Source organism: Oncorhynchus nerka, linkage group LG4 (genome assembly GCF_034236695.1).
Source record: "Oncorhynchus nerka isolate Pitt River linkage group LG4, Oner_Uvic_2.0, whole genome shotgun sequence".
Classification (NCBI taxonomy): domain Eukaryota; kingdom Metazoa; phylum Chordata; class Actinopteri; order Salmoniformes; family Salmonidae; genus Oncorhynchus; species Oncorhynchus nerka.
The window spans coordinates 59,234,588-59,261,967 of record NC_088399.1 but is presented as its reverse complement, the minus strand read 5'-3'; the positions used below and the strand labels follow the sequence as shown (position 1 = coordinate 59,261,967).

The 27,380-nt window shown below is 44.0% G+C and overlaps 1 protein-coding gene across 4 annotated transcripts; it reads right to left on the bottom strand.

Annotated features, from left to right (window-relative positions):
- Positions 1 to 337: 337 nt before the first annotated feature.
- Positions 338 to 23,775, bottom strand: LOC115128285 (histone-lysine N-methyltransferase EHMT2-like). Of its 4 annotated transcripts, none has more exons than XM_029657992.2 (27): positions 23,693 to 23,775; positions 22,993 to 23,059; positions 22,691 to 22,858; positions 22,388 to 22,599; positions 22,106 to 22,184; positions 21,745 to 21,800; positions 21,485 to 21,613; positions 20,382 to 20,453; positions 20,099 to 20,219; positions 19,878 to 19,985; positions 19,487 to 19,623; positions 16,786 to 16,929; positions 14,113 to 14,423; positions 13,660 to 13,884; positions 13,248 to 13,330; positions 12,912 to 13,018; positions 12,485 to 12,607; positions 12,071 to 12,172; positions 11,321 to 11,425; positions 10,716 to 10,870; positions 7,287 to 7,599; positions 7,108 to 7,185; positions 4,421 to 4,536; positions 1,796 to 1,882; positions 1,600 to 1,678; positions 1,230 to 1,405; positions 338 to 961 (listed from the first exon to the last, which is right to left on the bottom strand). In XM_029657992.2, the coding sequence occupies exons 1-27, from the start codon at positions 23,717 to 23,719 to the stop codon at positions 781 to 783; spliced, it is 3,561 nt and encodes a 1,186-aa protein (XP_029513852.2). In that variant the 5' UTR covers positions 23,720 to 23,775; the 3' UTR covers positions 338 to 780. The 4 variants fall into 4 exon arrangements, with proteins under 4 accessions (XP_029513852.2, XP_029513855.2, XP_029513854.2 ...); XM_029657995.2 differs by having other exon boundaries at positions 19,487 to 19,620; positions 23,693 to 23,770; XM_029657994.2 differs by having other exon boundaries at positions 19,878 to 19,982; positions 23,693 to 23,770.
- Positions 23,776 to 27,380: the final 3,605 nt, after the last annotated feature.

Here is a 27,380-nt window from a genome sequence, read left to right as displayed (position 1 = left end):
CTTCTTTTTCTGTCAGTATTACTGAATATGTTATAAAAGCAGAGCTCATGCTCCCTTTCCCATCATGAGTTGTAGAAGATAGCAATAACCATGAATTGGGCCTGGGGAAGGAAAGCATGGTTGAATAGTTAACTAGTCAACAAGTCCCAAGAACTCTGCCAAAGACCAGATTAAGGTTCAAACTCAAATAAAGACACAAATGGAATGTTATATTAAATCACTAAAACTTTTTAGCAATCTATGCCAAAATTGGAACCACATTCTCTGGTGTGTCTGGGCTGCTTGATATTCATTGAGTTGTAGGAAAAGCAACCCTGCTGAAACAAATGACAGTGGATCCATTTGTAAAAGTTTAATAAATTGTATAAAATGACAAAACAACGTACATTTTGTATAAAAGCAGACTTCAATACTACTCGGAAGTCAGCTGTCGGTAACTTTTTCAATTACTTAACAAGTAGACAGTATCATGGTAGAGTACTGTGAAATTAATTGTTCAGTATGTATTTGGCACAGCATGTGGTGAGCGTAACTGGCATTTCATAGCATGCTGTAGTGCCACTGATGTCTCATGGCAAAGTGGCATAGCAATATTATAGTTTAAAAAAATACTGTATGTATGGGTCTTACACAGAAGACACCTTTATCAGTCATTTATATCAGATACGTGGACAAAGTTAAGGCTTGATTACCACACAAACAATAACTGCACAAATTCATACGAAATGTAAGAGTGAGTGTAGAAACAGAGAAATACATGCACCAAGCCGCAGGGGAAGCCTAGAAGTTTCCTAGCATGGCAAACCCAGGGTCAGTATCCAATTCTGGGCAGGTCTCCAGTCGAGCAAGCCTGCTCTGCTCCAAGGCGATGGCCTCCGCTGAGTGTTTGCATTTCTCTGATCCACACTGGCAGGTGAAGTATTTACTCTTGATGTCCCAGAAGCGGTCTCCATAATCAAACCTGTGCAAACAGAACATTGTAATTCTAGGCTGAGAATTTAATCAATGTACGTCAATATCATAAATCAGTGGAATAAACAATATACTCAGGCAATTTTGTTTCTGGTGCAAGAGAAGTGATACATGGAATAGATGCTACGGGTACTGAAAAAGTAGTGCCAAATCATGTTCCACTCTGCTTTCCTAAGGCAGCATCAACACCACTCCACTGGGCGTCCATTTTGTGTCTGTGGCTCAGATCCAAAGTGTGTGGGGGTGAATCCTCTCACCCAAGCTCTTGTCCTGTCAGTATGTCTCGGGAGCTGAAGAAGGCGATGCGGGGGAAGCGCAGGTCCTGGTGCAGCATGAACACCCGCACTGGGATGATGTTGGGGTCGCACAGGTGGTTGATGAAGCGGCTGATGTTACCGTAGTAACGGGCATCGATGCAGTACACCTCCCCGTCCTTTAGAGGGAAGGAGAGAGAGAGGGATGGTGATGTGCTTAGTTGCATTGGTAAATCAGTGGTCTGTTTAAACTTCTGTGTCTAAATGACAGTAAATCAAAAACCTGTTGTATTCAGTGCATGTGATAAATACAATTTCATGTTTTTCTTTTTTTCATGTGTAATCCCTATGGGAGAAAAAACAGATGAGGTACCTTGTTGTCCAGGTCAAAGAGGTAGGAGTCATCTTCCCTTACATCTGCCTCTGCATCAGAGATCAGTTCTCCTACATATCTGTGTGGAGAGATATGTTACTTCCAACAAGACAATTAACTAATTGATAGAACTGGCAAGACACATTAGATTGGCTAATCATACTAATTTCCTTTAAATAACCATACACACACTTACTCGCAGATGAAGCTGCCTTGGGGAATGTCCTGTAGAGCCCGAACTCCCCATCCCATCTTCTCTGTTCGGTACAACTGGAGACGCACCCTAAGACCGAGATAGTATACAAGTGAGATTGTACCAGGACCCAGACAGTAAGATTAACATTTGAGTCATTTAGCAGACACTCTTATCCAGAGTGACTTACAGTAGAAAGTGCTTACATTTTTCATACCAGAGTGCGCATACAGTTTCACACTGGACCCCTGTGGGAATCGAACTCACAACCCAGGCATTGAATGCATCATGCCGTACAAACTGAGCTACACGGGACAATGTAAATGTCGACCACAACAGCAGACAATGTCATGAAGCAGCATTACCCAAACTCAGTGCAGGGGACCCGAAGGGGTGCACGTTTAGTTTTTTTGCCCTAGCATTACACCGCTGATTCAAATAAATCAAAGCTTGATGATTAGTTGGTTATTTAAAAAAACAGCTATATAGTGCTAGGGCAAAAAACAAAACTTGCCCCCCTTGGGGTCCCCAGGGCAGCGTTTGTGAAACCCTTTCATAAGGTCTGCAGAGATAAACCAAAAGAAAAGTGTTTGAGTAAGAGATGAGGGTAGTCATAGTGCCTTCAGAAAGTATTCAGACCCCTTGACTTATTCCACATGTTGTTACATCCTGAATTAAAAATGGATAAAAAAATGTTTTATTCCCCCTCACCCATCGTCACACAATACCCTTTAATGACAAAGTGAAAACAGGTTCAGAGATATTTTGAAAATGTATTAAATTATAGAAATCTCTCATTTACAAAAAGTATTCACACACCCCTTTGCCATGACACTCAAAACTGAGCTCAGGTGCATCCAATTTCCTTAGATCATCCTTGAGATGTCACTACAACTTGATTGGAGTACACCTGTGGCCAATTGATTTTTTTGGACCCGATTTAGAAACATACTCATCTATACAAAAAAACTATACCATGAAGTCCAAGGAACTGGCCGTAGATCTCCAAGATAGGGTTATATGTCTCATCACAATTCTTTAAAGAGAGTTTAACGTTTCCAAGAGCACAGAGGTCTCCATCATTGGGAAATAGAAAAAATATGGAACTACCCAGGCTCTGCCTAGAGCTGGCCGTCCGATCAAACTGAGCAACCGGGCAAGAAGTACCTTGGTCAGAGAGGTGACCAAGAACCCAATGACCACTGACAGAACTACAGAGTTCTCTACAGCACTTCCCCAATCTTGGCTTTACGGGAGAGTGACCAAACGGAAGCCACTCCTGAGGAAAAGGCACACGACAGCACAACTGGAGTTTGCAAAAAGGCACGTGAACGACTCAGATCATAAGGCAAAATATTCTGTGATCTGATGAGACAAATCTAACTTTTGTCACAAAGCGCTGTCTGTAGAAAACCAGGCACAGCTCATCACCCGTCTAACACCATCCCTACTGTGAAGCATGGTGGTGGCATCATCATGCTATGGGGATGCTTTTCAGCAGAAGGGACTGGGAGACTGGTAAGGAGAGAGGGAACAATGAATGAGGCCAAATCCTTGATGAGAACCTGCTTCAGAGTGCAAATGACATTCGACTTGAGCAAAGATCTACGTTCCAACAGGAACCCCAACCATAAAGCCAAAGAAACACTGCAATTGCATCTGAACAAGAAAGTCCTTGAGTTGCCCTGCCAAAGCCCAGACTTGAATCCCATTGAAAATATGTGGAAAGACTTGAAGATTGCTGTTCACCGCCACTCCCCGTCAAATGTTTTTAATTTTATTTATTATATTTCGTCTGACCGCTGCAACTCCCCAACAGGCTCGGCAGAGGTGAAGGTGGAGTCATGCGTTCTCCGAAATATGACCCGCCTCATCGCGCTCCTTAACACCCGCCAGCTTAACCCGGAAGCCAGCCGCACCAATGTGTCGGCGGAAACACCATTCAACTGGTGACCGGGGTCAGCCCACAGGCACCCGGCCCGCCACAAGCAGTCGATAGAGCGTGATGAGCCAAGTAAAGCCCCACCGACTAAACCCTCCCCTAATCCGGATGAGGTTGGGCCAATTGTGCGCCATCCTATGGGACTCCCGGCCACGGCCAGTTGTGGCACAGCCCGGTAATGAAACCAGTTCTGTAGTAACGCCTCTGGCACTGTAATGCCAGTGCCTTAGAACGCTGCGCCACTCCCCATCTAATTTAACAGAGCTTGAGAAATTCTGCAAGGAAGAATGGGAGAAAATCTACAAATCCAGATGTGCCAAGCTGATACAGACATACCCAAGACGATTAAAAGTTGTAATCACCAGAGCTTTGAAAATAATAAATGGGCAAATGTACAATCTAGGTGTGGAAAGCTCCTACTTACCAAGAAAGACTCACAGCTGTAATCGCTACCAAACTCAGGGGTGTAAATACTTATGTAAATTAGATAACCGTATTTCATTTTCAATGATGGGGTAGTGTGTGTACATTGGTGAGAAAAAAAAGTATTTAATCCATTTTGAATCCCGGCTGTAACAACAAAATGTGGAATAAGTCACGAGGTATGAATAATTTCTGAAGGCACTGTATCTAAAATAGTTCTAATTTGATTTCCAAGTGTACAGTGGTGTAGTAACAGCTCTTACTTGATGCCCGCCTGCACCACTCTGTTCTTGCAGGTGCGGTAGCAGGAGCAAGCCAGGTTACATTCAAATATGAGAGGCGGTTCGATCTTATTGAACTCCTGGAGCAACCGGTGGTCCTGGTAAACACAGAAAACACATAGCATCTTATGTTTGTCTTTCACCTGACGAACTCGATACTTAAAAACTATAAACATGTCCCCCACAAATGGTAGTGTCCCCCCTTGGGACAATTAGTGAAAACAAATGTGTGACTACCGTACGTACGGAGACAGATCCATAGTCCCCCCCAACGATTATTGTAGGGGACAAAAATGATGTTTTAGCCTTCCACCGTGAAATTAGAAATAAACTAAAGACAAAAAGGACAGAGCCCCCCAAATTACCTCGCCAGTCTTTCGAGAGAGATGGCTTGGTGACCGCTTGGAAAGTAAATTCTATCTCGTATGACTGCTGGGTGTATCACTAACCATGATCAAAAAAGGCAACAGTAAACAGTAAGCATGTAGTCCCCCACAAATAATGCAGTTCCCCCCTTGGGCCAATCAGTGTAGTTTTGTAAATGCCAGATGTCTATGGCAAGACACATCATTCACCCAAGTTCTGTTAAAAAAAATAAAGTGGTGTCTGAAACATCACGTGGGTTAGCTAGACTCATAACCCTGAGCATGTGACACAAATTTCAGCACTGAGTCAAACAGATCAAGAGAGAAACATGTGTCCGTTAAAGAGCCACCATGTGGTCTATATGAATGCTCGTGCACATGTTGACAGTGTTCGCAACTTATACTAAATTGTGTTACAATACGAATATCCTATGAGTGATTTATATGCATTTGTGTGCCAGGCCACGCTCATGTGAATGTTTATTGGTCCATAGCAGCCATGTTGTTTTAGGTACTCTAAAGAAAATTGCATTGTGAGACCTTTGTCAATGGAGGCCACATACTTTTGTATATATAGTGTATGTGGACACCCCTTCCAATTAGTGGATTCAGCCATTTCAGCCAGCCCTGTTGCTGACAGCTGTATAAAATCGAGCACACCACCATGCAATCTCCATAGACAAACATTGGCAGTAGAATGGCCTTACTGAAGAGTTCAGTGACTTTCAACATGGCACTGCCACCTTTCCAACAAGTGAGTTGGTCAAATTTCTGCCCTGCTAGAGCTGTCCCGGTCAACTGTAAGTGCTGTTATTGTGAAGTGGAAGCGTCTAGGACCAACAATGGCTAAGCCACAAAGTGCTAGGCCACACAGGCCAGAACGGGACCGCCGAGTGCTGAAGTGCGTAGGATGTAATAGTAATCTGTCCTCGGTTACTACACTCACTAGCAAGTTCCAAGCTGCCTCTGGAAGCAACGTCTGCACAATAACTATTCGTCGTCAGCTTCATGAAATGGGTTTCCATCGGCTGGAGTGGTGTAAAGCTCGCCACCATTGGACTCTGAAGCAGTGGAAACGTGATCTCTGGAGTGATGGATCATGTTTCACCATTTGGAAGTCTGATGGACGCATCTGGATTTGGCAGATGCCAGGAGAACGCTACCTGCTCCAATACATAGTGCCAACTGTAAAGTTTGGTGGAGGAGGAATAATGGTCAAGGCTGTTTTTCATGGTTCGGGCTAGGCCCCTTGGTTCCATTGAAGGGAAATCTTAACGCTACAGCATACAATGACATTTCAGATTAATCTGTGCTTGCAACTTTGTGGCAAAAGTTTTGGGAAGGCCCTTTCCTGTTTCAGCATGACAATGCCCCAGTGCACGAAGCGAGGTCCATACAGAAATGGTTTGTCGCGATCGATACGGAAGAACTTGACTGGCCTGCACAGAGCCCTGACCTCAACCCCATCGAACACTTTTAGGATGAATTGGAACGCAGACTGCAAGCCAAGCCTAATCGCCCAACATCAGTGCCTGACCTCACTAATGCTCGTGGATGAATGGAAGAAATTCCCCACAGCAATGTTCCAACATCTAGTGGAAAGCCTTCCCAGAAGAGGGGAGGCTGTTACAGCAGAAAAGGGGGACCAACTCTATATGAACGCCCATGATTTTGGAATGAGATTTTCAACGAGCATGTGTCCACATACTTTTGGTCGTGTAGTGTATCAAGTTTCGTGCAGATCGGTCATTCAGTGCCAGAAGAGTAGCATTTAAGAATTTTCACAAAATTCAAAATGGGGGAAGATCTATCATGGTGGACCATATGGGTCCCTGAGGCAAATGTGCTCCTTGTGAGGAGAGGGACCTATGTACTGAATTTCGTGACTTTAGTTCAAACAGAATAAGGGGCGTGACCTTTAAAAGTTAGCATTTTCAATCTCTTGTTATAGCCCCACCATCTGGCCAATCAGTGTAATTTTGTAAATTCCAGATCTCTGTGGCAAGACGCATCATTCAAAGTTTCGTTAAAGTCAGGCAAGTGCTGTCTGAGATATCGCGTGTGACTAATGTACGAGCGTAGAGACGGAGACAGTTCAACAAACTATCCACAGTTCAATAATATCTGAAATTTGAGAAATGAGAGCAAACTCTCTCTGAAAACCCAGGATATTTACAAGGTTCTAGTTCTTATCAGTTTCCTTAATCAAATATACAACTTTAACACCAAAGTTCACAGCTAGAATGGCTGAATACTTTTATATCCAAATAAAGTGGGATATAAAATAAATAATTTGTCACTAACCTTGTCGTACCAGCAGCGGATACTGAGCTGACCACACAGACAGTTGCTGGAGGAGCAGTCCTCTGTGCAGCTGCAGTGCTGAGGGACAGACACAGATTTATAGAAAGGCAAGATGCATGTATGATCAATGATAATTGTCATGTGTATCATCTAAAGGTGTGTGTTGTTACTGTATGTACCTGTAAGTGTGTGATGTTGCGGTCGATGTTCATGGCTGAAGTCTCACAGTTCTCGGAAACATACTTGTAGTCTGAGGGACATCCCTCATCATCAACTGCGTTCACACAGGGGATAGGCACGTTCTCATACCCCTGGGCTACGTCACTGCTGATGATCTTCTCTGTACGAAGCATACGATTGGCTATCCCCCTCCGCAGCTTCCTGTTTATCTGGAGTGACACCCAGACGGGCGAATCGGAACGCGCCAGAGAAAGAGGGGTGTCCCCTTCCCTGTTCATGATGTCGATGTCTGCCCCCCTAGAGAGGAAGAGCCTGTAGAGAGGGAATAAGCAAACAAAGGTGTTAAAGTTGCCGTTAGGCACAGATTACCCTTCCCATATCCTTACAACCATCATGGGCGCAAAATGCTCAAATGACTTTAGATCAATACCTATGGACAAATTCCTTCTATTCGAAATTACCAGACTATAGGAGTAGCAGTCAACCAGTGATTTTCAAGCAAATAACTGCTGGTCTCACAGTAATTGACCATTAATTAACAAAACACATTTAGCATCTCCTGACTTCCACACACAGCCTAAAAGCTGATGCAGAACTTTCGAACATCTATATATTAAAAAGTCTAATAAATCCATGTAATATAGCCAACATCACAATTAAAATCGGCAGGTAGCCTAGTGGTTAGAGCGTTGGGCCAGTAACCGAAAAGTTTCTAGTTCAAATTCCCGAGCTGACAAGGTAAAAATCTGTCATTCTGCCCCTGAACAAGGCAGTTAACCCACTGTAAATAAGAATTGGTTCTTAACCGACTTGCCTAAAAGGTAAAATAAATAAAAATAGATTATTTATTTTAGACAGGTCTAAACAAAATGTAGTTTTTTTCCGAAGAACAGAATAGCATACACTGTTATCCTTGCGTTAGGCCCTGATCTGGCTACAAATGAAGACAGACACATTGGGGACTTAACTGCGCAAGTCCTTATCCAATTCCGAGGCGCATATTGAAGATATCGGAACAACTTTCCACATTTATGTCAGTCAACATGAGCAGGCCTAACAAACAGCAAAAGCACAAGCCTATGTCAACCTACTATTACCCATAGTACAAAAGTTGACCTATTCTATTCAGTGCAATAAATAAATATTTTAAACATAGTCCGGGGTCAGTTGTGGGATGCGATAGATCCCAAATGAATACAACCACTAGCATAAAAAAAAACTGTTTTAAGCATTGAGCCTGACCCAACAGATGAGAACGTTGATCTTAAAATGTTGATTGCAGCCTCCCTGGTGGCGCAGTGGTCTAAGGCACTGCAGTGCTATCTGTGCCACTAACGATTCTGTGTTCGAGTCCAGGCTCTGTCGCATCCGGCCATGACCGGGAGGCCCATGGGGCGGCGCACAATTGGCCCAGCATCGTCCAGGTTAGAGAGGGTTTGGCCGGCAGGGATATCCTTGTCTCATCACGCACTAGCGACTCCTGTGGCGGGCCGGGCGCAGTGCATGCTGACACAGTCGCCAGGTGTACGGTGCTTCCGGGTTGGATGGGCATTGTGTCAAGAAGCAGTGCAGCTTGGTTGGGTTGTGTTGTGTTTTGGAGGACACATGGCTCTCGACTGTCGCCTCTCCCGAGTCCGTACGGGAGTTGCAGCGATGAGACAACAATTGGATACCACGAAATCGGGGTGAAAAAAAAAGGGGTGAAAAAAAATAATAAATTGATAAACTATTAGGCGATCACATTATAAGCGCAGCAATGCGCACACGGAAGTTGGCTATAAGCGCAAATGTTCCATTAGCAGGAAACCACCATTATCAAAAGTGATTGCAAAGGCAATTAAGCATGTAATGCTTTTATTATAAAAAGTCACATTTTTATGGGGAAAATAATCTTCCCCAAACTTGAAACTCACGCACTGCTTATATTTGCCAGATAATCCGCTTTACAGTGGGTGTATAGCCTAATGTGCTTAATTTTAAGAAGTTAATTGGCCACTTTAGTTGTGATAAACTTTACCAAAAAATATAGGCTATGGGCTAGGCTACAAGAGGTATGCAACTATGATTTGAAAAAGTTACCAAAAAAGCATGAGCTGTTTGCCTTAAGCTGGTCATCATTCACAAGTGACTTGGCTCTGTCATAACCTCACATGGTCTCTCCTATCATTGCTATGCAGACGACACACAATTCATCTTCTCCTTTCCCCCCTCTGATGACCAGGTGGCGAATCGCATCTCTGCATGTCTGGCAGACATATCAGTGTGGATGACGGATCACCACCTCAAGCTGAACCTCGGCAAGACGGAGCTGCTCTTCCTCCCGGGGAAGGACTGCCCGTTCCATGATCTCGCCATCACGGTTGACAACTCCATCGTGTCCTCCTCCCAGAGCGCTAAGAACCTTGGCGTGATCCTGGACAACACCCTGTCGTTCTCAACTAACATCAAGGCGGTGGCCCGTTCCTGTAGGTTCATGCTCTACAACATCCGCAGAGTACGACCCTGCCTCACACAGGAAGCGGCGCAGGTCCTAATCCAGGCACTTGTCATCTCCCGTCTGGATTACTGCAACTCGCTGTTGGCTGGGCTCCCTGCCTGTGCCATTAAACCCCTACAACTCATCCAGAACGCCGCAGCCCGTCTGGTGTTCAACCTTCCCAAGTTCTCTCACGTCACCCCGCTCCTCCGCTCTCTCCACTGGCTTCCAGTTGAAGCTCGCATCCGCTACAAGACCATGGTGCTTGCCTACGGAGCTGTGAGGGGAACGGCACCTCAGTACCTCCAGGCTCTGATCAGGCCCTACACCCAAACAAGGGCACTGCGTTCATCCACCTCTGGCCTGCTCGCCTCCCTACCACTGAGGAAGTACAGTTCCCGCTCAGCCCAGTCAAAACTGTTCGCTGCTCTGGCCCCCCAATGGTGGAACAAACTCCCTCACGACGCCAGGACAGCGGAGTCAATCACCACCTTCCGGAGACACCTGAAACCCCACCTCTTTAAGGAATACCTAGGATAGGATAAAGTAATCCTTCTCACCCCCCTTAAAAGACCTAGATGCACTATTGTAAAGTGGCTGTTCCACTGGATGTCATAAGGTGAAAGCACCAATTTGTAAGTCGCTCTGGATAAGAGCGTCTGCTAAATGACTTAAATGTAAATGTGATAGTGTGATGTGTGATTTGCATTGATGTCAGAGTGATTAGAGGGACAATAGAGTGCTGAGTACCAGGCAGTTAGCAAGTTTGGTAGGCTACTAATGACCATCAGCAGCATCAGAGCTTGGAGAGGCTTAATTACCGTGACTAAACGGTCACATGGAATTTGACTGGCATCATGACTCGTGACCGCCAGCGTGGCGGTAATACAGTCACCGTAACAGCCATAGGAGTGACCGATGGATGCGATTGACAGGGTATTGGTCTACTCACGTTACACAATCGAGGAAGCCCTCCCTGGAAGCGATGTGTAGGGGAGTGTCCCCGTGCATGTTGACAGAAGACAGCGGGCAGCCGGCGTTCAGCACCATCTCTGCTATCGTCACACAGCCTGCGAAGGACGCCCAGTGGAGACATGCGTTCATCTCCTAATAGAGAGAGCGAGAAGATAATTTTTATCATCCCAGAGGGACTTGCATCACAATAAATTAATGGATAGAAAGAAAAAGGTATGGATTGGAGTACTTACAACCAAACTGACCTCTACCTTCAATAAATCAAGTATTTTTTTTTTTTTACCTTTATTTAACTAGGCAAGTCAGTTAAGAACAAATTCTTATTTTCAATGACGGCCTAGGAACAGTGGGTTAACTGCCTGTTCAGGGGCAGAACGACAGATTTGTACCTTGTCAGCTCGGGGATTTGAACTTGCAACCTTCCGGTTACTAGTCCAACGCTCTAACCACTAGGCTACAGCAAATGCTCTCGTTTCAATGATTTGTGACTTGCCGTGCCTATAAATCCTCCACATCCTCCTTCAAAATCAGATTGGCCATTGTATGGGCATACGTTGTTATAACCAGGACAGAAAGCCTAACCTTGTCTTTGAGGGTGACGTCAGCCCCCCTGTGAAGCAGTGCTCGGATGACCTTGATGTGCTTGTGCTCTGCAGCCCAGATGATAGGAGTCCAGCCTCCACTATCCTGAGAGGGGAATACAACACATTGACTCAGAGGGTTAGGGGACTGGACTATACAGTGGTACTCAAGCCAAATGCCTAACACAAGTGCTATGGTTCAATACAACGAGAAATTATACATGGGACTGGAAGATAGATTAAAGATACATGTTTATTCTGGTGGTAATAGTTAACTCTGTCTATTGACTAATTAAGAACTACAGGTAACTAGCATTGCCAAGTGACACATGATACAGTATCTGTTATTGAGTACATTGAATGATTACTATACCTACAAAGGAGGGTGTTAGTGCTACGCAGAGTGAAGGGGTACTACACTGTAGAGACCCACATAATATACACAGGGATAGATTTGTAAAAATAAAAAATAAAATAAAAAAACAGAAGGTTACAACTTAATATCAAATAAAGATAATTATATTATCTTCATCTGCGCATGCATAGTCAATCAAAATAAAGATGTTTAATTAGCAGCAAAAAATTTTTAAAGCACTTCTCAGAAAACAGACCATGTGGTCATTGGACATGATGCAGTGTGAAGTATGCAGTCGACAAAGAGTGTCACAGACTGATAAAACACACACTGACTTGTTGGTTGGTGCCACCCTGTCTTAGAGCCCAAGAGTGTTCCTCTCTCGCTCTTCCCCACCTGTGCGTTGATGTCCACCTGTCCCGTCTCCAACAAAAGGGTGACAATGTCCAGACTGCCCAGTTTGGCAGCGTGGTGGAGACCAGTGTAGCCATCTTCTTCCTGGAGAGCAGAGAAGGGGGAGAGGGAAGAGGAAAAGAGTGAGGAAAGGGAGAAAGAAAATGGAAAAAACAGAATAGTTGGCGAGGAGAGGTGAAAAAAATGAATTTGATTGCAATCAAGGTTGCATTAACATGCCACCTACAGGTCCTAGCTCCAGTTACTCTATAATAGATCCTACTGTTGACTTCTGAGGTGACTCAAGGTGATGAACAAATTCTTTCAGGTTTAAATCCTTTACGGCTCATGTTACTAGAGCCGCTACTAGTGTTAGCTGACCAGCTTTGGTGTAGGGGCTGTTTACCAGGCACTCACAATGTGATAGACGCAGGCTCCACTCTGGACCAGGTACCTGGTCACCTCCACATGGTTGTTGACGATGGCCTCCAGAAGAGGGGTCCTCATGGATTTGTCTTGGATGTCCAGTTTCGCACCTGCCTGTAAATAGACAAGAAAATTATTTGAACACTCTGGTGAATAATAACTGTATGAGTGACACACTGATCCATTTTGGGGGGAATAAGAGTAAAAGGAGTCACTTCTATCATTGAACATAAAAATAAAGAGCAGGGTTGTAGTTATTTGGGCACACCGTAGAAAAACATTCGCAACAGAAAATGTAAGCAAGCATTTCTTATTGGACAAGTTCAGGTAGTCCCTCCCCGATTCAGTCGGTTTTCTTCAGTTTGGAGCCTAATGAATATTACCCAGTTGTATTGATTGAAGTGCAAAAGTTGTTCACCTGCACCAGCATGTAGCAGACCTCCAGCAAGCCTCTCTGGGCGGCAACGTGGAGAGCACAGCGTCTGTTCTGAGAGTCAGCCTGGTAGGCTGGGTCTATGCCCTCCACTGAACCAAACAGAGAGAGTAAGTGGAGTTCAGGGGTTATTAGCAGCAGTAGGGGTCAATATCGTCTCATTCCTTCATTTATGTGAAAGAACAGTGGACAACAAGTGTTTCCAGAGCAGATGAAGGAGTGATGGGAGCAAGCCACTTTAGACAAAATATGCAATCAGATCAGGAATGTCTATTTAATCGAACAGTAAAATACGAACAAAGGACTCCTTATGACACTTACTGAGCATGAGCAGAACCCTCTGCACCTCACCCTGCTTGGCAGCTGGATAGAGCTGGCGGGGGTGGAACCTCAGCTTCTTCCTCCTGACCAATCACAACAAAGAATCACCACGTGAGAACAGCTCCTATCAGAACTCTGTGTAAAATGCATCTCTCACTCATTCCTATTCCTTGGACTAATCACTGGATCCAACACCACTAAATACATTTCCCCTACATAGCTTTCCACAATTCAGTCAGTTCAGCAAATTTTGAATTTCAACAAAAGGAGGAAAGATGGATGTATTTTCAAAGCATTCAAACAAGACCCAAGTCTATCCGTAAACAATTCCCATCAATCATTGATTTGGAACAGATAATTCTATTCTATAAGACTTAGACTATTATTAATCTATTTTATTATTTTGTCTCACTTCTCAGTGTCCTGGGTGAGAATGGCTTTCTGCAGCGCCGCCCTACTGGGCCCGGGGGGAAGTGCACTGGGACAGACTGGCTTCCCATTGGGCAGACAGAGGGAGGGTCCCACACTGTCCACTCCCCCCTCGCCTGGGGGGGCTGCGTTGACAGTCCCTGCTGCTAGAGTGGCTTGGGGGGGGCGCTGATCCTGGTCTCTCTTTACCACCCCCCGCATCCTCGCACTGACAGATCAAGAAGACAAAGAGGGAGTAAAAAAAGGCTGCAATGATTAGGGTGGTGTGAATAACCATTATTTCCATACGAGTTATTAAACAATAGACTCACAGGCACAAGCTCAAATCAATCAATTATCCACAAATACACAACAAGCAGAGCAAAACGACCCAATTATTGCACTCCAGCCAACACTTAGTCATTTCACATATCTTTATCTCCCCCTTTCTCCTCACCTGATAAGACCCACCGGCCTCTTCCCGTTCTTCAGCGGCCATGTGGAGGCCACCAGAGAGAGGTCAGAGGGGATGGGGGCTGGGAGGGACAGTGTGGTGGTGGACGAGGCGGAAGTGGTGACCACAGTGGCCATGGATGCTGAGGGGGGGATGGTGACCTCTTGGGCCTCCGAGGCATCCTCGCCACAGTGGGGGCAGAAGAGCATGCCTGTGCCCATGCCCCTGCCCCTTCCAGCCCCCAGCACTGTCACACAGCCCCGGTGGAAGCGGTGGGCGATGCGCTGGTCCGGACAGCACTCTAGGAAGGTCCCCTGGGAAAATCAGAGAGAGGGAGGGGTGTAAGGCCACGTCAAACATATACCGTACACGCACAGACTAATAATGCATCTCAAGTATCTGCAGTGGTCTCTCCGTCTCCTCTCCATCTTTACAGATTTGAAAACACAAGCTAGGTCTAAGGTGAATACAATATGGAAGTTGTCTACTTAGGGCTGTTGCAGTGACCGTATTACTGCCACAATGGCGGTCACGAGTCATGAAGGCAGTCAAATTCTGCTGCTGTTCATTAATAGCCTACCAAACTTGCCTACTGCCTGGTACTCCGCACTCAATCGTCCCTCAAATCTAATCATGAGCTCATGTTGTGCAGCATTTCTATAGGCTATTGTTGGAGAAAACAGAGTGATGGCCTCTATTAAAAAGAGGAGGTTCCCATCAGTTTTCTCAAGGCTAGGTCTACTATGTTTATTTCTCAACTTTCCTCATATTAAGCACAAGTGTAGTCTACCTGGCTGGCATAAAAAAAATAAACCACGAGGAAAAGCATCCTCCATTGGCTATTTAAGTGCATAGATGACATGTATGTTTTCCCGCTGCCCCGGTTTCGATACAGGTACATGAGAATGGTCCATTCTAAATAAATAAAAAATGTCACATATTATTTAGTAAATGTAAAGCCAAGATTAAATCAAGAACAGTCTGATGGGTGACAATATTAGCCCATCACTTGTGAATTATATATTATCACTTGTGAAGTATAAGCCCGGTATAAGAAACAATGCCTTTTTTGCAACTTTTTCAAATCATTGTCACACACATCATTTAGCCTAGCCCATAAGGCTATATGTTTTAATAAGATTTGTATCACAACTAAAGTGGCCAAATAACTTCAGAAAATTAAGCACATTAATCTGCTTTTCAAGGGGTGTAGAGCATAACTGGCATACATTAGCAGTGCGTGAGTTTCAAGTTTGGGGAAGATCATTTTCACCATAAAAAGCACCCTTATAATAAAAGCATTACATGTATAATTGCATTTGCAGTCACTTTTAATTATGCTGTTTTCCACTAATGGAACATTCTCGCTTATAGCTTACTACCATGTGCACATTGCTGCACTTATAATGTGAAGAAATAGCCTAATAGTTTATCAACATTTTAAGCTAAACACTCTGATCTTTTGCATAAGCCACATTGCATTAAGGTTTTTTGATGCTAGTGGTTGTATTCATTTGGGATCTATCGCATCCCACAACTGTCCCAGACTGTTTGGAATATTTATTTCTCGCACAGAATAGGTCAACTTTTGTACTATGGGGGTTAGTAGATTGACATAGGCTAGTGCTTTTGCTGTTCGTTAGGCCTACTCATCTTGTTGGCTGACAAAGTAAATATCTTCAATTGGATAAGAAAGCACACTGTTGCGTCCCCGATGTGTCAGTCTTTACTTGTAGCCTGTGAGAAAGACCCGATCAGTGACAGAGCCATGTGAGTAAGAGGCGCTTCGGATTGCACAGCACACTCAGGGAGAAGGGCACAACGCAGCACGCCGGGCCACAAATGGCATGGATTTTTTTAGGGTGCATTAAGGCCCCAAAGGGGATGCCACCGTGAAATTCAAGGCATTATCAAATTGTGAATCAAGAACAGTCAAATTGTGAATGAGAGACTAGTGGAGTGTTTACAGCTTGCACAAAAAAAAACAAAGCAGAGCTCATGCCTTTCAAGCAACTTTTTTCAAATCATCATTAGCGTCTCATCATGTAGCCTTACAATGTATTTAAAAAATCAAAACATATAGCCCAACGTTTGTAGAACAACTAAAGTTACATTAAAAACTAAATTAAGCATAAGAGTACCTATTTCTTTGTTAACCACTCAACACAGAATAGCCGCATGTGCGCACTCCCTTTACAGCTTTGTTCAATTGTATTCTTCATACTATAAAATAATATAATTCCAGGGAATTATGAACTAATCTTGCCTGCTAAATGAATTTGTGTAGCCCACAGCCATATGGCATAGCCACATCAGGACAACTCAGAGTATGCTATTCTGTTCTTCTGAAATAGACATTTTCTCCATATCATGTTTCTTTAAACCTGTCTAAAATAAATAATGGATTCATTGTGATGGTGTAGGCTATATTACATGGATTTATTATACTTTTTAAAATGGCTTGTAGGCGGTGTGTGGAAACCAGGAGATGCTAAATGTGTTTATGTTAATTAACAGTCAATTACCGTGAGACCGACAGTTATTTGCTTGACAATCACCAGCTGACGAAATTTTGTGACTGCCACAGCCCTATGTCTACTTGGAATTTATTTTCACCTATCCAGTTCTTTGACATCAGATAGTATGTTTGATTGTGGGTGTGGCACAAAACCTTACTGCGATACAGAAGTATCCACATCCAGGGCAGCAGTGATGTTTGACCATATGTGACCGATGGTTTTCGCACAGCACAATGAGGGAAACCCGACTGGACGGCCGCATGGTCTCCCCCTTCTGAATGATATTGGTACAGCCCACCAGCTGTGAAAGACAAGAGGGAGAGGAAAATAAGTAAATAGTGAGTCATATGTTGATTCCAAATGAGATGGAAAAGCTTACCGTGTTGCCCCTATATTCATTTAGCAGCGACTCTCAAAAAATGGCCGCCACACCCAAAGATATGATACATTAGATAAATGGAGCTATATATGTTTTAATAATATAATCTTTGAGAACTAACATTCACCAGAATAAAAACTAGACAGTCAGGGAGAATCTAAATTTCAAAAAAATGTCATGACATTGATTTTGTTATAACATTTGAGTCACTTACATAGCACAAGAACACGGCATAAGCCATAATAAAATGTTCAGAATTGTAGGAAATTAACTTTAAAACAGCAACATTTTGTATCTATTGACAAATCAACTGTAAATTTCAGTGTTCCTCAAGGTTCCGTTTTAGGACCACTATTGTTTTCACTATATATTTTACCTCTTGGGGATGTCATTCGAAAACATAATGTTAACTTTACTGCTATGCAGATGACACACAGCTGTACATTTCAATGAAACATGGTGAAGCCCAAAATTGCCCTCGCTAGAAGACTGTGTTTCAGACATAAGGAAGTGGATGGCTGCAAACTTTCTACAAAACAGAGATGCTTGTTATAGGTCCCAAGAAACAAAGAGATCTTCTGTTGAATCTGACAATTAATCTTGATGGTTGTACAGTCGTCTCAAATAAAACTGAAGGACCTCGGCGTTACTCTGGACCCTGATCTCTCTTTTGAAGAACATATCAAGACCATTTCAAGGACAGCTTTTTTCCATCTACGTAACATTGCAAAAATCAGAAACTTCTGTCCAAAAATGATGCAGAAAAATTAATCCATGCTTGTGTCACTTCTAGGTTAGACTACTGCAATGCTCTACTTTCCGGCTACCCGGATAAAGCACTAAATAAACTTCAGTTGGTGCTAAATACGGCTGCTAGAATCCTGACTAGAACCAAAAAATTTGATCATATTACTCCAGTGCTAGCCTCTCTAAACTGGCTTCCTGTCAAAGCAAGGGCTGATTTCAAGGTTTTACTGCTAACCTACAAAGCATTACATGGGCTTGCTCCTACCCATCTTTCTGATTTGGTCCTGCCATACATACTGTACCTACACGTACGCTACGGTCACAAGACGCAGGCCTCCTTACTGTCCCTAGAATTTCTAAGCAAACAGCTGGAGGCAGGGCTTTCTCCTATAGAGCTCCATTTTTATGGAATGGTCTGCCTACCCATGTGAGAGACGCAGACTCGGTCTCAACCTTTAAGTCTTTACTGAAGACTCATCTCTTCAGTGGGTCGTACGATTGAGTGTAGTCTGGCCCAGGAGTGTGAAGGTGAACGGAAAGGCTCTGGAGCAACGAACCGCCCTTGTTGTCTCTGCCTGGCCGGTTCCCCTCTCTCCACTGGGATTCTCGGCCTCTAACCCTATTACAGGGGCTGAGTCACTGGCTTACTGGTGCTCTTTCATGCCGTCCCTAGGAGGGGTGCGTCACTTGAGTGGGTTGAGTCACTGACGTGATCTTCCTGTCTGGGTTGTGCCGTAGCGGAGATCTTTGTGGGCTATACTCGGCCTTGTCTCAGGATGGTAAGTTGGTAGTTGAAGGTATCCCTCTAGTGGTGTGGGGGCTGTGCTTTGGCAAAGTGGGTGGGGTTATATCCTGCCTGTTTGGCCCTGTCCAGGGTATCATCGGATGGGGCCACAGTGTCTCCTGACCCCTCCCGTCTCAGCATCCAGTATTTATGCTGCAGTAGTTTGTGTGTCGGGGGGCTAGGGTCAGTTTGTTATATCTGGAGTACTTCTCCTGTCTTATCCGGTGTCCTGTGTGAATTCAAGTATGCTCTCTCTAATTTTCTCTTTCTTTCTCTCTCTCGGAGGACATGAGCCCCAGGACAATGCCTCAGGACTACTTGGCATGATGACTCCTTGCTGTCCCCAGTCCACCTGGCCGTGCTGCTGCTCCAGTTTCAACTGTTCTGCCTGCGGCTATGGAACCCTGACCTGTTCACCGGACGCTCTACCTGTCCCAGACCTGCTGTTTTCAACTCTCTAGAGACAGCAGGAGTGGTAGAGATACTCCTAATGATCAGCTATGAAAAGCCAACTGACATTTAATCCTGAGGTGCTGACTTGCTGCACCCTCGACAACTACTGTGATTATTATTATTTGACCATGCTGGTCATTTATGAACATTTGAAGATCTTGGCCATGTTCTGTTATAATCTCCACCCGGCACAGCCAGAAGAGGACTGGCCACCTGTCATAGCCTGGTTCCTCTCTAGGTTTCGGCCTTTCTCTGGAGTTTTTCCTAGCCACCGTGCTTCTACACCTGCATTGCTTGCTGTTTGGGGTTTTAGGCTGGGTTTCTGTACAGCACTTTGAGATATCAGCTGATGTCAGAAGGGCTATAGAAATACATTTGATTTGATTTATGTGCAGTCGGAGCCCCCCTCCACACCAACTTTGCCACCACTGCTGATAGAAATCCTAGGGAAAACACAGCTTCACAGAGTCTACATGTGCATAGCCACACACAAACCTCTCCGTTCACGCTCTCTGTGGCCATGCAGAGTCTGTTGGGCTGTCTGCTGGCGCTGTCTACGCGTGGTGCCTCCATCCTGCAGCTACACAGAGGCAGCTCCTCCAGACGCTCCGTCTCCCCAGCGTCACTGCCTTCTACACAGACATGCAGATATGACATTCCCTCATCGGTGTCATATGGTACTACTCACTGTAGCAGATAATCAGTGCTATTCACTGAGAACCAAATTGTGGCTTTAGTTATGTACGCAAATCATGTGTTCACAAGACCTTAATAGGAGATTTGTGTCAAAGTTACAGGACGCATACGTCAAGCTAGGATTTGACCCTGAGAGACCACTGATAAAGACTTGCAGATTGTGTATTGGGTGCGAATACAGTCTACCCACCGTGGTGAGGTGAGAGTGTTAGGTTGTCTGTTGCCACGATGTCCAGGGAGCCCAAGGCAACCTCTGTGTACTCGCAGGATCCACCAAAAGTAGCTGCTGCCGACACTGCTGGAAGTTACAACAGACATTAATAATTTACAATCAAATAGCCACTGTGATGATAATGATAGTGGCGATAATACGACTATTTATACAAATGAATAGATCTCCCTGTCACTCACCTCTTCCTGCCTCTGCTCCTTCGGCTCTCTCTCTCCCTTTGCCTCGCCCTGGGCGAGTCCATGGCGAATCACTGCTCCCTTCGTTCCTCTGGCCCTGCCTCTGTGGGTCCGACTCTGAGCTCTGAGGACAAAGAGGGTTTGGTTGACCGGCAGAGGAACAATGCTTTGACCAAATAAAATGTTTGTTCCAGCAAGTGAATCTTATGAAACACATGTTGCCTAAAACTGCCTGGTAAATGATTGTAGCTTCCAACTCTGACATAGGACCAGTAAAACTACTCACATGATCTGACATGTTACCAGATGCATCTGCATCTCTTTCATGTAGCCTTTCCTCCAGTCCACCATCTTCAGACTGCAATAGGAAAAATGGAAGGTACAGATATGGAAAAAGAGCAACATACAGTTTCCTTGTATCTATTCAAAACTGTGGCTATTCAGCAATAACCCTTTAACTGGTACACCAAGAGAAAAATATCAGAAAAACATTTTTTCTGCTAAATACTGTATCTATATTTAGCCTCAGTATAGACCATATAGGAAAAATGTGTTTGGATGACCTAAACTTTGATAATTAATGCATCACAAACATCTCAACCAGCCGGTTGCCCAATACTAATTTTGTATTGGAATTTGCAGAGAATTTTAAATAATCTCAAAAATGATACATTATGTCTGCTTCATTTACTTATAAATGGAAGATTGGCCTAGTTAAATGAGGACTTGATATCAAATATTAAAATAATACATTTGTGTGTCAAAATATGAATATTAGAATGCATGTAAATGTATGCATTTATAGTTTATATGCTTAGAGTACCAGTACAATTACATGTACTGAATGATATTCTGAAACATATTGAAGATAACAGGCAGACAGTGAATACTGATATGGATTTGAAAAGGTTTTTGTATTTGAACAGCCTAAAAATCCCATAACAATATTTCTCCACTTTCCATTGTCACAAGTTTTGACTTAATATCATTCCTTTAAAATGGGCCACTCAACTGCTTAATAGAGCATATTTTTTCAAGAGTTCCTTAAATAAAAACATAGTAATTTAATCATTCTTAACTTATGTTTTAGAGGTAAATAACATTTTATGTTGTAATTTCACATTTTATACACAATTAGTACCAAAAATTATGGTAAATGAGGTTCAGTTCAGCTCACGTTTACATCCTGGTTTTCAACCATCTTTGAACGCGTGTTTCAAAAAACATGGCAGTCCGATAATGAAAACCACACGATTTTACTAAATGGCATTGGTTGAGATGATAAAACATGCCTAACAAAATAAATATGTTACACTTAAGTTTAAAATTGGTTGTCAAAAGGACCTCGCCTGGTTGAGCTGCCTGTTAAAGGGTTAATTAGCCTCGGACCTTGCAGTCGGAGAAGGCTGGGTCCGTGTCATCTCTTGCATAGGGGTTATAGAGAAGAAATTCGTTCTCATCTGCATCCTCCAGCCAACTGTCACGCCGTCTCGCCGCCTCTCGGAGTACATGATCTGCCTGAAATTCAAGTAACAATAAAAAACGTTTGGTCAGGGTCACTACTAAATATCTCAGCATGAGACCCATTATAAGCAACCATTATCTTCATTCTCTAATAAAGCACTGACACACCCCTGCCCAGTCTTTACCTTCTGCTTTGTGCCTATAGCGCTTTCTGCCTGGACCAACCTTCTCCTTTTTGCTGCTGCCGAGTAAGAGACAAAAATAACGTGACAGGATTCAAACTCAACAGTAAGTAATCTTACATACAAACATTAAAAAAAGATTCACCCATTTTAAAATGTTCTATTATATTTGTGCATCTCTGATTCTCTGGGAAAAACACATCGTACCGGCTATATTTCTGCCTGCTTAAACGGTGAATAGCTCAGATACACATGAAATGACCCTGGGAATCAATAGAACATCGCTCAAATATGATATAACATTCAAAATGGGTAAATCTTTCATTCAAGTCTATCTAAATGTATACAATATTTCAACATTGACCAGTATCACTGTCTGTCGCGAAGCTGGTCGTGGGGTCTGTGGGGTTGACTGGCACGATTGGTGACTCGATGCACCTCATCTGAAAGGCAATAACTCAATGGATCAGATGGTCATGAAGGGGATAATGTGACAGGAATAAAATTACTTCCGAATGGTAAAATACTCAGATTTTCAACATACTAACTCAAACATAAGATATGCCTTTTTTGATTGAGATCAATGTATAAGTGGCTATCCTAAAAAATATAGCACTACTACCAGCCATCGTCTTAGAAGACTCACCTGTGTTGGGGGAGGTCTGTTCATAGTCTTGCGAGCACGGTGTATCTTTACTGTCTGGACAGGGACAGGAGGCGGAGAGGAGGATGAGGGAGGTGGCAGGAGAGCTTTACTTCCAGGACCAAAAACACTCATCTTTGCTTTGCCAGAAGGAGAGGAAGTGGAGGAGGAGATTGAAGAGGAAGATGTGGATGGAAGGCTCTTCGCTGCATGTCCTGTGGGGGGGATAAACGAAGGAATAGATTAAAACAAATTATGAAAACGAAGGAAGAGAGAGAAAGAACTGACAAAGAGATCAATCTTTACCTGCAAGGGTTCTGACTGACACAGAAGAGGATGTTGTTGATAGTCGTTCGCTCTCCTCCCCGTTTTTCGAACCATCTCCCTGAATCTCCTGAAATAGCGCCTGTGACAGCCTCCCACCCATGGGCTCAGTCTCCTTGGTAACCACTGCTGTGTCAGTACTTGCATCACCTAGGAAAGATTCAAAGCCTCTGCATCAATATGCACAGCATAAACAGGGTTTCTATAAAAGTTGTGTATATGTCTGTATGTATGATTATAGTCAGATATGTCTAAATCTATACATTCTCAATGTACATCCATACCTTCATCCGACTGGCTTGAGAGTCTCACTTCAGGATCAGTTTCCAATGCATCACTTTCAGACAACTCCTAACATTTGGAAAACAAATACCAGAGCAGAGCCACATATATCATGCAGATGAAGAAGAATTTTGAATTTATTTGATGTGCAAAAGTTGCAGATCACATTCCAAATCATATACTGAATTAATTAATGCAACCGTAACGAGATTTTAATATCCACAATAGTTAGAAGTGTTGTCTATATCCTCCAGAGGTTGTGTTGACATTGTAGTGAGTGACACTGGAAAATGCACGCACGCGTAGAAATTAAACTATTCCTATTGTATGCACGAGCCTAATAGCTGGCTACTGAAGTTGAATGTGAAATATTTTAGGACCAAATGTTGGACACTCAATCTCCACAAAACAAATTGCAAAATGTAGGAATATTTGCGATTAATATTTAATTGTGACCCTTTACCTAATCTTTCAGAGCCCCTTTCTAGCTATGTGGCTAGCTAGCTAATTGTTCAAGGAGGGCTGCCTTTATGCTAGCAGAATGCAAGGAACAAGACTTTGCTAGCAAAACAACAAACAAATTGCTTGTAAAGATCGCATTTCAGGTATGCATCTTCAAGGTATTGAATAACTGGCAAATATGCAAAGTCCATAGCCATTGTAAACTAGCTAGTTAGCTAAATAAAGCTAATATTTCTTTACCTTGGACGTTTTCTCAGATGCCGACATGTTTCCAATAAAATTTGACGTATTTTACGTGGTGTGCGTAAACGTCCTTTCTCCGCCCCTTGGTTCACTGATTGGCGGAGCTGACTGAACAAGATCCAAGTCAGTTTGCCAAACTCGTAAAAGGGATGCTTACTGGGAAAGTATGGAGCCAGATTCCTGCCAAAAGGTTGAACGTGCGGATCGTAAGAAACAAACACCATGTTACGATTACAGACAACATTTTAGACTTGAGCAAATATTGTGTTGCAATTTTGATGTACAATAATACCTTTCAGAGTTTTGGCAGTTTCATCTCACCAACAAACAAAAAAACATACACCAAACGGTTCGGTAGCTAATATAATGGATTTGTTTGCCAGCGGCAAGTCTAGATAGCACTAGCTGTATTATGCCTACAACAGTGAAATTTCAGTTCGCTAGTTGTATCTCTACAGCAAGAACATATCACTGGGTGACGTGGATATCCCCATGCATGCACGACTAATTCAATTTGCACCATTCCATTCTCTGGGCTCTGTCTGCAATCATAACCAGTATTATATACCAGGAATAATGAAACATAGAATAATATATGTTTGGTGAATCTATGAATTGTGTTAGCCACTCAAAATATGTTGATATTTCTTTCATCACTCTTGCCAAATCATATTCTGTAGGAGGGGTTATTTTGATATTTCTTTCATCACTCTTGCCAAATCATATTCTGTAGGAGGGGTTATTTTGATATTTCTTTCATCACTCTTGCCAAATCATATTCTGTAGGAGGGGTTATTTTGATATTTCTTTCATCACTCTTGCCCAATCATATTCTGTAGGAGGGGTTATTTTGATATTTCTTTCATCACTCTTGCCAAATCATATTCTGTAGAAGGTGTTAATATAAAGCTGATCCAAGATGGCGTAGCAGTCGGACGTGTGTTTTGTCTTGTCCCGTCCTGTATAGTGTAAATATAGTTTTTCCTTGGTTTTTTCTGTATATATTTCGTACATATTTTAATCTCACTTTCCAACTACAGGCTGAATATACTCTCCTGCAACCCGCATCACCCAATGTGGTACGGATCTGCTTTTTCTATACTTTGAACCGGAACCCTCATCAGAAGCTAGCCAGCTAACTAGCTACTAGCTAGTAGCTAGCCACTGCTAGCGGTCTTCAAAGCTAACTAGGACACCAGCGCGACATCTACCCAAAGCATATCAGACTGCTTTTTCTCTACCACATCTCCGGATTCCTACCGCAAGCTCTGAACCTTTACACCGGATCATCGCAACTAGCTAGCTGCAATCCGAGTGGCTACTCCTGGCTAACGTCTCTGTCCCAGAGCAAGCACCAGTTAGCCTTGAGCTAGCCTCGAGCTAAGCCCATCTCCCGACTAGCCGAAGAGGTCCAACAATACCTATTTTGCCAATTGGCCTGGACCCTCTACTGCCGACACGGAGCCCCGCCGATCCATCACGACTGGTCCGCCGACATAATCGTCCGAGGGGGTTTCAACAGGCTTTTTCGCTGCGACATCGCCAAAGATCCATCTGCTGGCCAAGGCCCGCGAGCTTTCTGAATCGCTGTATCTCCAGCTCACCTAGCGTACTAGAGCACCTGTAGCATACTCCTGGGCTACAATTACCCGGGCCCACGACCGGTCTGTCGATGTCACCGCATGAAGAGGAATAAACAGACTCACCCCATCGCGACGTCCCCCAAAGGTTAACTCTCTAGCCCTCGCTATCTCCCTGCTTGCTAATTCGGCCTGCTAACGGCAAGCTTGTCAAGCTCCGGTCCGCTAACTGCTACCTTGTCTAGCTCGGGCCTACGAACTGTTAGCTTGTTAGCACAGGCCTGCTAACCGTCTGAACCACCGCGTCCCAATCACTCTCTGACCCCATTTACTTTCTATCTCTTTTTGATTTTTAATTTGTTTATACCTTCCGGAAACCTGCCTCACCCAATGTGATACGGAATCGCTATTACTTTTACTCTTATTTTTATGACACACTCAAGAACCTCCAGACGCTAACCAGCTAACTAGCTACAAGCTATTTAGTCATTGTTAGTTTTTTTAAAAACCTGGATAACACTCGCCAGCCCAGCTTCCCTGCCCATCCACCGCTGCCCCCTGGACACTGATCTCTTGGCTACATAGCTGACGCACGCTGGACTGTCCATTAATCGCGGTACTCCTTTCTTGCTTGTTTGTTTTACCCGTCGGCCCCGTTGCCTAGTCAACGCCATTTTACCTGCTGTTTGTTGTGCTAGCGGATTAGCCTCGCCTACTGTTTTTAGCTAGCTTTCCAAATTCAACACCTGTGATTACTGTATGCCTCGCTGTATGTCTCTCTCAGATGTCAATATGCCTTGTATACTGTTGTTCAGGTTAGTTATCATTGTTTTAGTTCACAATGGAGCCCCTAGACCCACTCTGCATACCCCTGTTACCTCCTTTGTCCCACCTCCCACACATGCGGTGACCTCACCCATTACAACCAGCATGTCCAGAGATACAACCTCTCTCATCATCACCCAGTGCCTGGGCCTACCTCCGCTGTACCCGCACCCCACCATACCCCTGTCTGCGCATTATGGCCTAAATATATTCTACCATGCCCAGAAACCTGCTCCTCTTATCCTCTGCCCCCAACGCTCTAGGCGACCAGTTTTGATAGCCTTTAGCCGCACCCTCATACTACTCCTTCTCTGTTCCGCGGGTGATGTGGAGGTAAACCCAGGCCCTGCATGTCCCCAGGTACCCTCATTTGTTGACTTCTGTGATCGAAAAAGCCTTGGTTTTATGCATGTCAACATCAGAAGCCTCCTCCCTAAGTTTGTTTTACTCACTGCTTTAGCACACTCTGCTAACCCTGATGTCCTTGCCGTGTCTGAATCCTGGTTCAGGAAGGCCACCAAAAAATCAGAGATTTCCATACCCAACTATAACATCTTCCGTCAAGATAGAACTGCCAAAGGGGGCGGAGTTGCAGTCTACTGCAGAGATAGCCTGCAAAGTAATGTCATACTTTCCAGGTCCATACCCAAACAGTTCGAACTACTAATTTTGAAAATTACTCTCTCCAGAAATAAGTCTCTCACTGTTGCCGCCTGCTACCGACCACCCTCAGCTCCCAGCTGTGCCCTGGACACCATTTGTGAATTGATCGCCCCCCCATCTAGCTTCAGAGTTTGTTCTGTTAGGTGACCTAAACTGGGATATGCTTAACACCCCGGCAGTCCTACAATGTAAGCTAGATGCCCTCAATCTCACTCAAATCATCAAGGAACCCACCAGGTACAACCCTAACTCTGTAAACAAGGGCACCCTCATAGACGTCATCCTGACCAACTGGCCCTCCAAATACACCTCCGCTGTCTTCAACCAGGATCTCAGCGATCACTGCCTCATTGCCTGTATCCGCCACGGAGCCGCAGTCAAACGACCACCCCTCATCACTGTCAAACGCTCCCTAATACACTTCTGTGAGCAGGCCTTTCTAATCGACCTGGCCCGGGTATCCTGGAAGGACATTGACCTCATCCCGTCAGTTGAGGATGCCTGGTCATTCTTTAAAAGTAACTTCCTCACCATTTTAGATAAGCATGCTCCGTTCAAAAAATGCAGAACCAAGAACAGATACAGCCCTTGGTTCACTCCAGACCTGACTGCCCTCG